This window comes from Macaca fascicularis, chromosome 6 (assembly GCF_037993035.2).
Source record: "Macaca fascicularis isolate 582-1 chromosome 6, T2T-MFA8v1.1".
In the NCBI taxonomy this organism is placed as follows: domain Eukaryota; kingdom Metazoa; phylum Chordata; class Mammalia; order Primates; family Cercopithecidae; genus Macaca; species Macaca fascicularis.
Window position 1 is genome coordinate 75,560,525 of NC_088380.1, and position 17,847 is coordinate 75,578,371.

The 17,847-nt window shown below is 42.0% G+C and overlaps 1 protein-coding gene across 1 annotated transcript in view; it reads left to right on the forward strand.

Annotated features, from left to right (window-relative positions):
• The window catches only part of MCCC2 (methylcrotonyl-CoA carboxylase subunit 2), a 67,128-nt gene that overhangs the window by 16,724 nt on the left and 32,557 nt on the right, over nucleotides 1-17,847 (forward strand). The window contains exons 5-7 of the mRNA XM_005557117.5: nucleotides 207-334; nucleotides 1,741-1,853; nucleotides 17,652-17,765. Of these exons, the coding sequence (XP_005557174.1) occupies nucleotides 207-334; nucleotides 1,741-1,853; nucleotides 17,652-17,765 (355 nt within the window). The remainder of the gene's footprint in view (nucleotides 1-206; nucleotides 335-1,740; nucleotides 1,854-17,651; nucleotides 17,766-17,847) is intronic.

A 17,847-nucleotide genomic window follows, 5' to 3' on the forward strand; every position in this document is an offset into this window, starting at 1 on the left:
AAAAGTATTCATTTTGTATTATATAAATGAATATGTGAACTGTGATTAAAGCTTGCATTTATGTCCTAAGACTGTTGCCTGCTAATGGATGTTAATAGTAATGTGTACTGGAAGTTGAAGGTCGTATTGGGGTGTCTTGTAATGAATGTAATTAGTTTTGAAGAAATCTCTTAAATTCTCTCTCCAATGAAATTTCTGCCTTTTAGAGTAGAATGCATGATTATTGCCAATGATGCCACTGTCAAAGGAGGTACCTACTACCCAGTGACTGTGAAAAAACAATTACGGGCACAAGAAATTGCCATGCAAAACAGGCTCCCCTGCATCTACTTAGGCAAGTCACAAGAGTGGTGAAATACACTGTTATTAGCTGGTAAAATGCAAGATACTTGGGAAGGCTGTATGTATTACATTTGGGATGGGTATTTTAAAAATGTGTTGATTTCTCCCATAATTAAAAGGAAACATAAGTTCTTTGCTGAAAACTCTGGGGGAAAGGAACCAGGAACTGCTCATAGTGCTAGTGCATAATAGACATTTTGATGCATGCCAGTTTTTTTCTCTACACGTTGTGTGGTTTTTAAAAAATTTTTGTTCTCTAGATTCTGTTTTTCTTTTAACCTTATGGATTCAAACTGTGAAAAAAAATAGTCAATGTTTATAGATCTCTTGAGTGCCAGGTACTGTGTTAGATGTTCAAGTATTATATAATTTGAGCAGATGTAATTTAAAGTAAATTTAATTTCCAATGAAAGTAAACTTATATTTGAAATTATAATACATTTAAATCAAAGAACCTGAAAGCAAAGCAGTTTAAAAGGGGCCTTTCCTGGATATTGGGTTAGTCTGGTAAAATTCCAACATATGTCGGTCATTTATGCAGGTATTTGAACGGGTACTGATGTAGAGGTATTTTTTTTGTTTTTGTTTTTTCTGTGAAATTGAATTTACCTGGTTAACCCACAATACGAACTGCTCTGCACATAGAGTAAATAGCAAATGAGGCCCAGCTGCTTGCAGGTGCTGTGCCAGTCATCATAGGGGATACAGTGAGGAGGATTTTGTTGTCTGTGTCTTCAGCGAGCTCATAATGAATTGGACACAGCATATAATGTGCAACCAACAAAAGACTTAATGGTTGCAGATTCTGAACAAAGTGCTTTCTATACATTTTTCAAGTCGTCCTAATATATGATATGGCTCCTTTTGTTATCTTCATTTCATGGGTAAGGAAACCGAGGCATAGGATGGCTAGGAGACACACCTGGAATCACACAGCTATGAATTAATGAGCTCTGCTTTGAACGCAGCTGACATATGTACCCACCACTCCAATCTGCAATAAAAACAGTATCAGAAGGCGATATGTATAATTTGTTATATGAATTCTGTAGATGGTTTTTGTATTAGTTTAGAAGAAGGAAAGAGAGTTTTCCACCTTAACTCTTCAAGAATTTATGATGTTCCTGGGGCTTTAGCTGGTCCTCAAAGGAGAGAATGTTCTAAATATTTCAAGGAGAATTTTGCACAGAGGTAGGAAAGCCTAATGGGTTTGGGGCAATGAATCCTTTTGGGTGTATTGGGGGTTTGGAGAACGAGGCTGTATAATAGTTTAGAAAGACAGGGCAAGTTTTTTGTGAATGTGACTAAGAACCAATGCTGTCAGTGATACAAGTTTCCCTCTGTGTAGCACATTTTGTTCATAGAGATACTTATTCTTCTCATTTTCCTTGTCTTCAGCTGATTCGGGAGGAGCATACTTACCTCGACAAGCTGATGTGTTTGCAGATCGAGACCACTTTGGCCGTTTGTTCTATAATCAGGCAATTATGTCTTCTAAAAATATTGCACAGGTAATTTTTCATGAATGAAGTGTACAGTGGTGCTTTTTACTCCAAATGTCTTTACTAATTAGGTACTCTGTGGTGGCTTGAAAGTAAAACAGAATTTAAAACAAAATCTAATCTTTTTCCACAGAGAGTATCTTAAGGTTGTCTCCAACTAGAGCCTTTTATTAACTATAGGAATATTCCTATGTTGTAATACGATTATTAAAACAGGTTTTAGGCCAGGTGCGGTGGCTCACTCCTGTAATCCCAGCACTTTGGGAGGCCGAGGTGGGCGGATCACGAGGTCAGGAGATCGAGACTATCCTGGCTAACACGGTGAAACCCCATCTCTACTAAAAGCACAAAAAATTAGCTGGGCATGGTGGCACGTGCCTGTAGTCCCAGCTACTTGGGAGACTGAGGCAGGAGAATTGCTTGAACCTGGGAGGCGGAGGTTGCAGTGAGCTGAAATTGTGCCACTGCACTCCAGCCTGGTGACGAAACGAGATTCCATCTCAAACAAACAAACAAACAAACAAACAAAAAACAGGTTTTTAAAAGGAAAACAGGGTTTAAAAAGAAAGGGCTCCAGTAATTCCTTTTCTAGGGCTATACCCTAGGGAAACTCTAATATATGCATGAAGAAATACTTAGAAGAGTTCATGCCCGGGCACCGTGGCTTGTGCCTGCAATCCCAGCACTTTGGGAGGCTGAAGTGAGAGGATCACTTGAGCCCAGGAGTGAGAGACCAGCCTGGGCAACATAGGGAGACACCGTCTCTACAAAAAATAAAAAATTAGCCGAGTGTGGTGTGGCACATGCCTGTGGTTCCAGCTTTCAGGACGCTGAGGTAGGAGGATCACTTGAGCCTGGGAGTTTGGGGCTACAGCGAGCTGTGGTTGCACCACTGCACTCCAGCCTGGGCAACAGAATGAGACCCTGTCTCAAAAAAAAAAAGAAAAGAAAAGAAAAGAAAAATTCATTGTAACATTGTTTGTTAGAGCAAAAGTTAGAGAATAGCCTAACTGTCCATTAATGGGAGATTAATAATACAGTTTTATCTGTTAAAAGGAATGAACTAAAATTGCATCTGTCAACATAAGTCTCAAAAAGTAGATTGAGTAAAAAAATACTAGAATCAATGTACAGCTAATTACTATGTATGTAAAGGTTAAATACATCAAATCCTACTGTATATTATTTGTGTACAAATATGCACGTGGGAGTGATACACTCAGCTTTAGAACAGTGGTTGCCTCTGAGGTGGGAAGGAGGAGACAGGGATGAGGTAGGAGATAGACAGGCACTTCAGCTATATCTCAAACACTGTATTCCTTTTTTTTTTTTTTTTTTTTTTTTTTGAGACAGAGTCTTGCTCTGTCGCCCAGGCTGGAGTACAGTGGCGCGATCTCGGCTCACTGCAAGCTCTGCCTCCCGGGTTCACGCCATTCTCCTGCCTTAGCCTCCTGAATAGCTGGGACCACAGGCACCCACCACCACGCCCAGCTAATTTTTTGTATTTTTAGTAGAGATGGGGTTTCACCGTGTTAGCCAGGATGGTCTCAATCTCCTGACCTTGTGATCTGCCCGCCTCGGCCTCCCAAAGTGCTGGGATTACAGGCGTGAGCCACTGCACCTGGCCTGCCTTCCCATATTTTTATGAACTGTATTTTTAAGTTTCCATAGTATCTTTATCTTTCTCTTACTCTAATTAATTTTCTTGGGCAAGCTATGGTGGTTCACACCTCTAATCCTAGCACTTCGGGAGGCTCAGGTGGGGGATTGCTTGAGGCCAGGAGTTTAAGACCTAACGTGGCCAGCATAGTGAGACCCCATCTCTCTGTTTTTTTATTTTTTTTATTTTTTTTGAGATGTAATTCTGCTCTGTCCCCCAGGCTGGAGTGCAGTGGTGTGCAATATTGGCTCACTGCAACCTCTGCCTCCCAGGCTCACGGGATTCTCCTGCCTCAGCCTCCCGAGTAGCTAGGACTATAGGCACATGCCATCATGCTCAGCTAGTTTTTGCATTTTTAGTAGAGACGGGGTTTTACTATGTTGCCCAGGCTGGTCTCGAACTCCTGAGGTCAAGTAATCTGCCCTCATCAGTCTCCCAAAGTGCTGGGATTACAGGCATGAGCCACCATGCCCAGCCCAGTCCCCATCTTTTAAAAATGAAAAAACAATTTTTTTTATCTGCTTATTTTTCTTCTGACACCCCAAAATTATGTTGGTACATTTTCTTTAAAGGAAACAAAAAGCACCAAAATGATGCCAAAAGATAAAGACCTTTTCTAGCTTCTGCTGTTTTTGAAGCTTTTCTCCCGCCCTAGGTGGCTACTTTCCCGCCCTCCCCACCCCCTTTGAGATGGAGTCTCACTCTGTCATCCAGGATGGAGTGCAGTGGCACAATCTCGGCCCACTGCAACCTCCACCTCCTGGGTTCAAGCAATTCCCCTGCCTCAGCCTCCCCAGTAGCAGGGACTACAGGCATGCACCACCACGCCCAACTAACTTTTTTGTATTTTTAGTAGAGAAGAAGTTTCACTGTGTTGGCCAGGCTGGCCTTGAACTCCTGACCTAAGGTGATCCACCCGCATTGACCTCCCAGAGTGCTAGATTATAGGTGTGAGCTACCACACCCAGCCAACGTTCTTAAGGATTGGCATGGTGTCTTCATTTCTGACTGCTCACTCCTTCAAACCTCCGTGCCCTATGAGAGTTTCACCAGCCGAGACCAGATTGCCACTCTGCACAGCCTCTTGGTATCATCATTTTTTTCCTTTTTCCTGAAATTCTCCTTATGCTTCATGCCACTGGTGTGCCCTTATTTATTTATTTAATGATTTAGCCAGATCTCATTACCTGTCATCTCCCTGATCTTTCTCTAGTCTTGACCCCCCTCTACATCTCCACTTCTGAACCTCAGGGGTTCTGCTTTCTCAGTCAATTTCCTGCTGGTACCTTAGTGTGAAATAACAAGAAATATACACATTGATCTCTGTCCCCAGTTCCAGGAACAGAGCTCCTAAAATCCTCATACGTTTCTGAGCAGTAGGGTTACTAGGAGGCTCTTTTGTTCCAATATTTGGTGTCTGCCCCAGTTCCTCAGACAGAATTCCTAATACCTTGTAGATAGGGGTACTAGAAGAATCTTTTGTTCTATGATTTGGTCTTTGACCCTCATTCTTGTCACAGAGCTCCAAAATCCCTTGGAATTTCCTGGGTGATAGGAGCCTCTTTTGTTCTAATGAGGTGACTCTTAGTGGGCTCCTGGATGGTGCTGGTCACCAGAAAGACCAAGCCATGACCATAAACTTGGAGCTTTCAGTCCCAGCCCTGTCCTCCAGGGAGGGAGAGGGGCTGGGGATTGAGTTAAAAATGGACTATGCCTCTGTGATGAAGCCTCCATAAAAATCACTAAACTATGGTGTTCAGAGAGCATCTGGGCTGGCAAACTCATCCAAGTGCCAGGAAGATGGTGCATTCCCGCTCTGTGGGGACAGAAGCTCCAGCACTCAGGACTTTTGCAGACTCACCCTATGTATCTCCTCATCTGGCCATTCATATGTATCCTTTATGGTGTCCTTCTTAACCGGTAAACGTAAGTAAAGTGCTTGCCTGAGTTCTGTGGGCCACTCTCGTAAATTAATCAAACCCAAGGATGGGTAGTGGCAGCCCCGATTTACAGTCAATCAGAAATATAGGTGACAGCCTGCTCCTTGTGGATTGGCATCTGAAGTGAGGGCCATCTTGTAGGACTGAGCCCTCAGTCTGTGGGATCTGAGGCTGTCTCTAGGTAGACAGTGTAAGAACTGAATTGGATTAGAGGACAGCTGGTGTCTGCTAGAGAACTGCTTGGTGTGTGGAGAAATACCCCCACATATCTGGTGTTAGAGGTATTGAGTGACTGTGTCAGACAGTAGGAAAATCACTTTTTCCTCGTCTTTTTAGACTTAGGTTCAAACTAGACACTGAACACATTAACTTCCGCTGCTCATTTGTTCCTTCACCTGAGTTCCCATCTGCTGCTAGCACTCCCTTGCTCTCTCCCTAGGACTTGATGTCATCCTTGGCTCTTTTCTCTTCATTTTCCCTTACTTAGTCCTTTTAGGTCAAAAATATACATCTTTGTCATTTTTGTATCCCCGGCAGTTGCTCTGAATCTGGGCACAAAGTCAACACATCCTAAGCCTTTGCCGAATACACTGATGAGTCCTGTTGGTTTCACCTTTGGGTAGGTCCTCTCCACTCTGTTCCTACTGTCACCCCCAGAGGTAGCTCAGGCCTTTGTTATCACTACACTGTGGCTCTAACCTCGCCTGCCTGGCGTCCCTGCCTGCCTAGTTTATCCTTTCCCATACAGTGGACACGTGCTGCAAGGTTATTCTTTTATGTGGCCCCCCTGTTACTATTTGCTACAAAACAAAGCTCCTACTTCTTAGCTCAATACTTAAGTCCCCGTGTGATCAGATTTCAACCTAACTTTCTAGCATTATTGCTCCTGGACCCTAAACTGCAGTCAACCTGATGCAGTCACTAGTCTCCATATATACGCTGGCCTTTTTTGACCGTCTGCTCAGGCCTGTGCTGGTCCTCTTTCCCCTCATCCTCCTGGGTCTGAGTCTCCAACCCATCTTCCAAGACACTTCTCCCATGCCACCCTTTTAAGGAAATCCCGGAATCCTTTACTGGAAGTAATCTTTTCTTTCTCCTAGCTCCCATAGTTCTTGTACGGTGCCTTACTAATGGCATTTATCCCTTTGATCTAGATATATCTGGACTAATTTCCTCTACTAGTCTGTTAGCTACTTGAGATTAGACAATTTAGATGAATTTTTATATCCTCACACATTTCCCTGAGATGCTATTTACTTAATATTTATTAAAAGATGAATCTCCCTATAACTATTAAAGTTGTAACATGATAGATATTGAGTGGTTCTATTTCCTAATTTTAATATTTGTTTTGTTGTTTATTTAAGACTTTGGTTTAGACAGACTGATAAAACAATTCCTTATATTTATTATATAAGTTAATCACTTTTAAGTTCAATTATGTTATGTATTCATTTCAATAGTAAGCACCAGCTTCCTTACTCAAATTTAGTTGTTGTTTTTCTCTCCAAGGTTGGTTTTTATTTAATGTTATTTGCCTTGCCCATTGTAAATTCATTTACCTACTTATTTCAAAGAGTGTGTCTATTGGCAATCATATCTCTATAGTTTTCTATATCTTTGCTGCTATAAGAATGTGGATAGATTCCTATAGACCTTCCAACTTTCAACATTTTCTTTTGCTGTCAAGCAGAAAAGATAGTTAAGCTAGGTGCTTACCTTTATGTTCTCTTCTGTTTCATCTTTCTTTCATGGGAGGTTTTAAGGCCCCTTAATTGTTTCTGAAGTTTAAAGAGTTGATGTGTTGGTGTCTGGTGGTCTTTCTTCGAGTCTCATGAGAATGTCTTCTCTGGGCCTTCTCCATATCTCAGGCCTGATGACATGATGATCTTTGCAATGTGCTTCTTTTATTTTCCCAAAGGTGCAGTTTAAATGTGTCCCCCAAAAGTTTATGTGTTGGAAACGTAGTTGCCATTGTGGTGATGTTAAATGGTGGCACCTTTGGGAGGCGATTAGGTCATGAGAGCTCTGCCCTCATGGATGGATTAATGCTGTCATTGTGGGAGTTTGGCCTTTTACTCTCTGTCTCACACACTCTTGCCCTCTCTTGCCCTCCCAACTTCTGCTCTTCTACCATGGGATGACTGTCAGATGGCAGTGCCATGCTCTTGGATTTCCCAGCTTCCAGAACTGTGAAAAGTAAATTTCTTTTATTTATTTATTTATTTATTTATTTATTTATTATTATTATACTTTAAGTTGTAGGGTACATGTGCATAACGTGCAGGTTTGTTACATATGTATACTTGTGCCATGTTGGTGTGCTGCACCCATCAACTCGTCATTTACATCAGGTATAACTCCCAATGCAATCCCTCCCCCCTTCCCCCTCCCCATGATAGGCCCCGGTGTGTGATGTTCCCCTTCCTGAATCCAAGTGAGAGTCTCGCTCTGTCGCCCAGGCTGGAGTGCAGTGGCTGGATCTCAGCTCACTGCAAGCTCCGCCTCCTGGGTTCGTGCCATTCTCCTGCCTCAGCCTCCCGAGTAGCTGGGACTACAGGTGCCCGCCACCTTGCCCGGCTAGTTTTTTGTATTTTTTAGTACAGACGGCATTTTCACCGGGTTAGCCAGGATGGTGTCGATCTCCTGACCTCGTGATCCGCCCGTCTCAGCCTCCCAAAGTGCTGGGATTACAGGCTTGAGCCACTGCGCCTGGCTGTAAATTTCTTTTTAAATTTTTCTTTCTCTTTTTTTTGTAGAGATGAAGTCTTGTTGCTCAGGTTGGTGTCGAACTCCTGGCTTAAGCGATCCTCCCACCTCAGCTTCCCAAAGTGTTGGGATTATAAGCATAAGCCACTATGCCAGGCCAAATTTCTTTTCTATATAAATTACTGAGTCTTGGGTATTCTGTTATAGCAGCAGCAAACAGTCTGAGACACTGATTATGGTTTCCATGTCTGGCTTTTTAAGTGTGAGACTTAGAATCCTCCACAGAAGTGGGATCTTCATATGTGTTTTCTTTAGGTCTCATATTACTTTTCATTTTTATAATTTAGTGATAGTCTAGTTTGCTGTAGATTGATCTTTGCTCTGGTGCATTGGTTCTCTTTCTTGTTTTAATATAAGCAACAAGGTGTTTTTGTTTGAATGAATAGTTTATTTCTTCTCAAATAGGCATCATTCATCTAGCCATACTTAGTTGCAATTCCTCAGGCCTTTCTCTTTTCCTTTGTGTTGTATTCTGCCTATTTTCCCTTCGTTTTGGAGACATATTTAAAATTATTCTCAGGTTTCCCGTTTTTCCTCTTACCTTACCTCCCTCCTCCTCCCCGCTTGCCTTAGCTTATTATTTTTGAAATGTATCTTGTTGGTTTTCACTGTTTTCACCTTGGTAATTGTTCTGAGGAGCTTAGGATAGGTACTGCATCCTTTTTCTTTTTTTCTAAGACAGGGTCTCACTCTGTTGCTCAGGCTTGAGTGCAGTGGCACAGTCACAGCTCACTGCAGCCTTGACTTCTAAGGTTCAAGTGATCCTCCTGCCTCAACCTCCCAAGTGGTTGGGACTTCAGGTGCACACCACCATGCCTGGCTAATTTTTATTTTTATATTTGTAGAGATGGAATCTCACTATGTTGCCCAGGCTGGTCTCACACTTCTGGGCTTAGGGGATCTTTCTGCCTTGGCCTCCCAAAGTGCTGGGATTACAGGCATGAACCAATGTGGCCTCTTGTTGTTTTATTTGTTTATTTTTCGAGACAGGCCTCATTATGTTGCCCAGGCTGGTCTTGAACTCCTGGGTTCAAGTAATCCTCCTGCCTCAGCCTCCCGAGTAGCAGGGATTACAGGTGTGTGCTACCCTGCTTGGCTTGTTTTAAAAATGCATTTCAAAGTGGGCGTGGTGGCTCACACCTGTAATCCCAGCACTTTGGGAGGCCAAGGCGGGCAGATCACTAGGTCAGGAGATCGAGACCATCCTGGCTAACATGGTGAAACCCCGTCTCTACTAAAAATACAAAAAATTAGCTGAGTGTGGTGGCGTGTGCCTGTAGTCCCAGCTGCTCGGGAGGCTGAGGCAGTAGAATCGCTTGAATCCAGGAGATGGAGGTTGCAGTGAGCCGAGATTGCACCACTGCACTCCAGCCTGGGTTACAGAGTGAGTCTCCGTCTCAAAAAAAAAAAATTAATTTCAACCTGTCATGGAGATGGATAGGGCCTAGGAGAAATGAAATCACTGTTTGATTACTTTGAGGCTCTCTGACAAAAAGATTGAGGGGGAAACAGAACATACTGGGTAAGATGGACTTTTTGTATTCTGTGTGCATTTCAATCTATCCAGTTGGCATAGATAAGCATGACTACTATCAAATCAGTGGTATTGATCAGTCAGTATAGTTGATAAAGCTCTTAAATTCTTGACAGCTATTGAATTGAGATGTATATTTTGTGGTTTTTATTTTTTAATGGTGGTTTTTCAGGTAGGGGCAGGAAAAATGTGATGTGGACAGTAGTATCTGCTTTCTACTTTGAATTGAAAAAGAAGTAAGGTGACATTAGAAAAAATTATTATATTTTTAATGGCTTTTTCATCAAGCAGTTGGAACTTTTTTCTCTCTCCAAGTTACATTACATTTATCACAGTATTTCTATGAATTGGATAGTATTCTACAATTTTGCAGGGAGGAACTGAGGTCTAGAGTTCACCTAGCTTTTCAGAATTAGATCAAAAACCTTTTAGCTCCCTGTCAGAGACCCTTTCCATGGGGCAGGCTGCTGACCTACAATATGTAATTTGCTTTTGGTGCAAGGAGACCCAGTCTCTATTTGTTTAGGCAAGACCTGGAGGGTAATGAAATTCAATCTAAAGCTTTTCCAGATGATTACCTCTGTTTTGTAGCATCTCATTTCCTTTTGCTCAGAAATGTTGCCTGTGCCTTCTGTGGAGGGGCTGACAAGAATTGTTACTCTCAGGTATGTCTTATCCTCATCCTTCTTGTACTTTCTTACTCTTGATTCAAGTCTTAGAATCACCTTACCTTGCAAGAGGTGTTTGTTCCTGTCACAGAGCAGGCCCACCTCACTGGTGACTGGGTGGACTGTAGCCTCTCGGTGGAGTTCTCTGGAGTTTACCTCTGTCCCATTGCAGATGCAGGTCCCTGTGATGTCTGTCCTGGCACAATGCCTGTGTTGTACCACATCACAAGCCAAATCTCTGCCTCCGAGTCTGGTCAGAAAAGTTTCTGGTCATGCATCTTATGTCCTTTCAGTGTCCTCATATAACGACTTTGTGGTACCACCAATGAATGCTTTGGGACATGGCAAGTTGTTAATGCTGTTTGGCCCTGGGATTCCTGTGCTTTGTGAGAGGAAGAAGCAGATACAGGAAGAAGCAGATACAGCTGGGCACAGTGGCTCATGCCTGTGCTCCCAGCTTCTTAGGATGCTGAGAGGTAGGAGGATTGCTTGACCCAGGAGTGCTACCTGGGCAATATTGGGAGGCCTCATCTCCAAAAAAAAAAAGAAAAAGCAGACACAGTGGCAGAACTCTTGTTCCATTCACTTTGTCACCTTTTGTGAATAAGTGAATGACTCAGAACTAAATTACAAAGATTATTAGTTGGGTGTGGTGGTGCACCTGTAGTCCCAGCTACTCGGGAGGCTGAGGTGGGAGGATCTCTTGAGCCCAGGAAGTCAAGGCTGCAGTGAGCTGTGTTTGTGCCGCTGCACTCCAATCTGGGCAACAGAGTCTCAAAACAAAAAGAGAGAAGAGATTGTATGACATTGCATGACAGTGACTAATCATTAGTGAGCTCTTTTATCTCTGTTTTTTAATTTAATTTTTATTTCTGTCATCAGAATTTGTTCTTAGCAATATTAAGATTTTGCCTGTTGGTTACCAGAGGCTGGGAATGGGAGTAGAAGGTTGGGGGAATGTGAGGATGGTTAATGGGTACAAAAAAAAAAGAAAGAATGAGTAAGACCTACTATCTTATAGCACAACCGGATGACTGTAGTCAATAATAATAACTGCACATTTAAAGTAACTTAAAGTGTATAATTGGATTGTTTACAACTCAATGGATAAATGCTTGAAGGGATAGATAACCATTCTTCATGATGTGCTTATCTCACATTGCATGCCTGTATCAAAACGTCTTCGGCTGGGTGTGGTGCCTCATGCCTCTAATCCCAGCACTTTGGGAGGTCAAGGTGGGAGGATCGCTTGAGCACAGGAGTTCAGGACCAGCCTGGGCCACGTTTCTGGTCATGCATCTTATATCCTTTCAGTGTCCTCTTAGTGGAGAATGCCACAGAATTTTCTTTCTGGGGTTTCAGATCACTTGTCCAGTGAGCTTTGTCCAGTAAACTTTGTCCAGTGTGGGCTCATGTAATGTCTTTGTTGTACCACAGATGAATGCAACATGACAAAACCCCATCTCTACTTAAAAAAAAAAAAAAAAAAAAAAGAAATTCATGTACCCCATAAATATATAGACCTATTATGTACCCCCCAAAATTAAAAATAAAAACAAGATTTTGCCTGTTAGATACTTGTTTGAGAATTTTGACTCCTTTGTACTTATTTTTTGACTCTTATTAAAAAAATGTTTTTTTTGCGGAACAGAACAGAGCCCTCAGAAATAATACCACACATCTATAGCCATCTGATCTTTGACAAACCTGAAAAAACAAGAAATGGGGAAAGGATTCCCTATTTAATAAATGGTGCTGGGAAAATTGGCTAGCCATAAGTAGAAAGCTGAAACTGGATCCTTTCCTTACTCCTTATACGGAAATTAATTCAAGATGGATTAGAGACTTAAATGTTTAGAGCTAATACCATAAAAACCCTAGAAGAAAACCTAGGTAATACCATTCAGGACATAGGCATGGGCGAGGACTTCATGTCTAAAACACCAAAAGCAATGGCAACAAAAGCCAAAATTGACAAATGGGATCTAATTAAACTAAAGAGCTTCTGCACAGCTAAAGAAACTACCATCAGAGTGAATGGGCAACCTACAGAGGGGGAGGAAATTTTTGCAATCTACTCATCTGACAAAGGGCTAATATCCAGAACCTATAAAGAACTCAATCAAATTTACAAGAAAAAAGCAAACAACCCCATCAAAAAGTGGGCAAAGGATATGAACAGACACTTCTCAAAAGAAGACATTCATACAACCAACAGACACATGAAAAAATGCTCGTCATCACTGGCCATGAGAGAAATGCAAATCAAAACCACAATGAGATACCATCTCACACCAGTTAGAATGGCGATCATTAAAAATTCAGGAAACAAAAGGTGCTGGAGAAGATGTGGAGAAATAGGAACACTTTTACACTGTTGGTGGGATTGTAAACTAGTTCAACCATTGTGGAAAACAGTATGGCGATTCCTCAAGGATCTAGAATTAGAAATACCATTTGACCCAGCCATCCCATTACTGGGTATATACCCAAAAGATTATAAGTCATGCTGCTATAAAGACACATGCACACGTATGTTTATTGCGGCACTATTCACAATAGCAAAGACTTGGAATCAACCCAAATGTCCATCAGTGACAGACTGGATTAAGAAAATGTGGCACGTATACACCATGGAATACTATGCAGCCATAAAAAAGGATGAGTTCATGTCCTTTGTAGGGACATGGGTGCAGCTGGAAACCATCATTCTCAGCAAACTTTCACAAGAACAGAAAACCAAACACCGCATGTTCTCACTCATAGGTGGGAATTGAACAATGAGATCACTTGGACACAGGAAGGGGAACATCACACACCAGGGCCTATTATGGGGAGGGGAGAAGGGGGAGGGATGGCATTGGGAGTACAACTGATGTAAATGACGAGTTGATGGGTGCTGATGAGTTGATGGGTGCAGCACACCAACATGGCACAAATATACATATGTAACAAACCTGCACATTGTGCACATGTACCCTAGAACTTAAAGTATAATTAAAAAAAAAAAGAAATTATAAAGCTAAAAAAAAATGTTTTTTGCAACAGCTTTGTTGAAATATAATTCAAATATCATATAACTTACCCATTTCATGTGTACAATTCAATGACTTTTAGGATATTCACAGAGTTGAATGAATCAATTTTAGAATATTTTCGTTTCCCCAATAGCAGTCACTCTCCATTTCTACCCAGTCCCCCGCAGCCCTAGGCCACCACTAAGCTACTTTCTGTCTATAGATTTGCTTGTTCTGGACATTTCATGTAAAGGGAATCATATATAAGTGGTCTTTTGTGACTGGCTTCTTTTACTTAACATAATGGTTTCCTGGTCTTGAACTCCTGGGTTCAAGTAATCCTCCTGCCTCAGCCTCCCGAGTAGCTGGGATTACAGGCGTGTGCTACCCTGCTTGGCTTGTTTTAAAAATGCATTTCAAGGCGGGTGCAGTGGCTCACACCTGTAATCCCAGCACTTTGGGAGGCCGAGGCGGGCAGATCACGAGGTCAGGAGATGGAGACCATCCTGGCTAACGTGGTTTCCGTGTCTTGTTCCTGGTTTTCCTTCGCTTTCTGGGATGGCACAGAAAGTTGTACATATTTCTGCAGTATGGTTCATAAACTGTTCTTAAAAAAAAAAAAAAAGTTCTTCATACTGTCTGCCATCTCTGGAATAGTTGAACAGTTTAGATAGGTTCTTTGAAGAACAACATTAGATAAGTACTTTCAAACAAAGTCTGTCTCAAGTCTTCAGATGCACTTCAATTGTAGTCACTTAAGATAGATGTTTTTTTTATCTCTGTATTAATTGTCCTATTGTGGCAGAACAAATTGTCCCAAACTTGTGCGGTGTAAAACAACACACATTAATTATTTCGCAGTTTCTGTGGGTTGGGAGTCTGGGCACAGCGTAGCTCTGGGTCTCTCACGTGGCTGCAATCATCTCGGGGCTTGACTAGGAAGGACCCACTTCCTGGCTCACTCCCATGGCTGTTGGCAGGGTCCACCACTTTGCAGGCCTCAGTTTCTTACGAGCTGCTGACCAGAGGCCTTCCTCAGTTGCTTGCCATACGGCCTCTCCCTAGAGCATCTCACAGCTTGTCACGTGGTTTCATCAAAGCGAGAGAGGGAGAAGACAAGAAAGAGGGCCAGCAAGAGCAAGGGGGCCAGCAGGATGGTAGACAGTTTCTCGTGGCCTGACCACAGAGGTGACAATCCATCAGTTGCCATATTCTCTTTATTACAAGCAAGTCACTGGACCCACCACATATTCAAGAGGAAGGAACTGCACAGAATGTGAATACCAAGTCACAGGTTTGGGGGGACCATTTTAAAAGCTTGGTTCCCAGAATCTCCTGTGCTTTTCTGAGCTTGTGTAGCTAGTGTCAGAGAGGTGGACTGCTGATTTCCCTGGTTGTTGAGGAACTGTGGAGAAACGTGTCGGAAGCGTCCTTAGCCATATGGTAAAATTCCCTGAAGTAGATATGCTAATAATTTGTCAGCTATTCCCTTGTGAGACTTTCCTAGATCTCCTTTCCATCCTTCTTCCCCTACTCAAATGGTATCTTAGTCATTTCCAGCTGCTATACCAAATTGTCATAGACTACTGGATGTCTTAAACAACAGACATTTATTTCTCACAACTCTGGAGGCTGGAAGTCCCCAGAGATAAGGGTACGAGCATGGCCTGGTTCTTGGTCAGGGCCCTGTTCCTGACTGTGTTCTCACATGGTGGCCAAAGAGATCTCCTGTCTCTTCCTTATAAGGACACTAATCCTAGGGGGGTGGGGGGCCCTACCCCATGACCTCATATCACCAAATTACTCCCCAAAGACCTCTGCCTCCGCCTACTATCACACTGGGGACAGGGCTTCAACAGATGAGTTCGGAGGAGACACAAACATTCAGTCTGTAGTAGATGGTATGATGGCATTTAGTTTTATCATTTCTCTTACTTTTGTCTTACGATGTTTCTTTCTTCCTTTCTTTTTTTTTTTTTTTGAGATGGAGTTTTGTTCTTGTTGCCCAGGCTGGAGTGCAATGGTGCGATCTCGGCTTACTGCAACCTCTGCCTCCTGGGTTCAAGCAGTTCTCCTGCCTCACCCTCCTGAGCAGCTGCGATTACAGGCATGTACCACCACGCCTGGCTAATTTTGTATTTTTAGTAGAGACGGGTTTCTCCATGTTGGTCAGGCTGATCTCAAACTCCCGACCTCAGGTAATCCACCTGCCTCAGCCTCCCAAAGTGCTGGGATTACAGGCGTGAACTACCACACCCACCCCCTGCCTTTTTTTTTTTTTTTTTTTTTAAGATGGACTGTCACCCCGTCGCCCAGGCTGGAATGCAGTGGCGTGATCTCGGCTCACTGCAACTTCCGCCTCCCAGGTTAAGTGATTCTCCTGCCTCAGCCTCCTGAGTAGCTGGGTTTACAGGCATGCGCCACCACACCCAGTTAATTTTTGTATTTTTAGTAAATACTGGGTTTTGTCATGTTGGCCAGGCTGGTCTTGAACTCCTGGCCTCAAGTGATCCACCCACCCCGACCTCCCAAAGTGCTGGGATTGCAGGTGTGAACCACTGTGCCGAGCCTGTCTAACTACATCTCAACACAATAATTCCTCTTCCTCTGTTTCCTCCCCCACCTCCCTCCCTCATCTTGGTCTTTGAATTCTTGCTGACAGTTGCTTTCTTTCTCCTCCTTTTGCCCTCTGGTTGTTTTCATGGGACTCTGCCATGCCCGCTTAGTTCTTTAGGTATTATTTTTGAAAACTGTTCCCTTTTAGATTTGACATCACTGTGACTCTTCTCTAAGTTCCTTGACTGTATTTCTTTTTGAGTACTGAAATAGTTTGAGCTGAACTCAGTGTTCTGGTACAGAGAACAGGATGCTAAGGTAAAATTGTGTCCTTTGCTTCCCACAGAAACTTGAAAAAGAAAGCCCATAAAATATTTCAAACATGCAGAAAGTATATAGAATAATAGAACTGAATGCTTGTGTGCTCACTACCTGGATCTATTAAGCGTTAACATTACATTTTGTTATTTTTGCCACAGATTTGAAAAGAATATACCCCTTCAAAAGTTTATTTATCTGTTCAAAATGTATTGATGGACATCTTGGTTATTTACATATTTTTGCTATTGTGACAGTGCTACGTGAGGGTTTCTCTGTGCTCGTAGGCAAGTTTTTTGTAGCCATAGATATCTGTAACACGAACTTCTGGGTGATTGATAAGCAAAACTGTAAGTGATAATCACTTCTGTAATATGTTGACAAATGTTGAAGCCACTTTTAATAACATACATGAAAGCTTTAGTTGAGGAAGAATGCTTTTTGTGTTGGCCATTTAGATGGAAAGATGCTAACTCATGTTACCTTTCATCTTTTGATTATACTAGTATGGCATGCTGTTTTTCAGAACATGCTGTTTGCATGCCTGTAAGGAAAACTGATGGAATATTGGAATTAGCAGCAAAAATTGCTTTCATATGCTAAGTTTAAAAATATTCATTATATACTTTATTTTTCTTTGGTGATATTGTTCATTCCTATTTAGGAGTCATCAGCCAAACCTTTATTTATTATTCTTGGTACCATACTAATTTGCGAGCAAGATTTTTTTAAAGCTTTTTATTATGGAAAATTTTAAACACACGAAACTAGAGAAAATAGTACTGTGAACCCTATGTACACATCACCCAGCTTCAATACAATTGACTTTTCTTTTGAGCAAGGTTTTAAACTGCAGTCTTAACATTAGTTTTATATTTAGAAAGTATTACATCCAGTGTAACAAAATATTAATAACATCCATTTGAAGAGTTATTTTAGTATTCCTGTGAGGTAAGTGGCAAATGTTTAGAGGACTTATTATTATTATTAGACATAAAAGTTATCCTTTTAATACAGTTTTGCAAAATTATGGGTATATTGTGGGTTTCTTCTCTCCACTGGTTTCTCAGGCCAGTAGTCTATCAGGCCAGTCTTCTCTCTGACAGGGAGATTAGATTGTCCATAAGTTTTGTACAAGTGAGACATAAGCCCTTGAAAATGTTTTGATACAAGAAGTCAGAAAACTCTTTGAAACATTTAGAGGACTTTGTTTTTTAAATGATGTTCAGGGACCAACCAGTAATGTCCCCTGGTCACTGCAGTGTTTGTGGGATTCTGGATCAAACACTGTAGAAGTCACTGCACGAGCTGCATCTCATGTGTTTGTCGTGTGCTTGGATTCCAGATCGCAGTGGTCATGGGCTCCTGCACTGCAGGAGGAGCCTATGTGCCTGCCATGGCTGATGAAAACATCATCGTACGCAAGCAGGGTACCATTTTCTTGGGAGGACCCCCCTTGGTAAGAACATAGGAATGTTGGCTGATGGAAATTAAATATGCATAACATAAAATACACCATTTTAACTATTTTTTTGATGTTT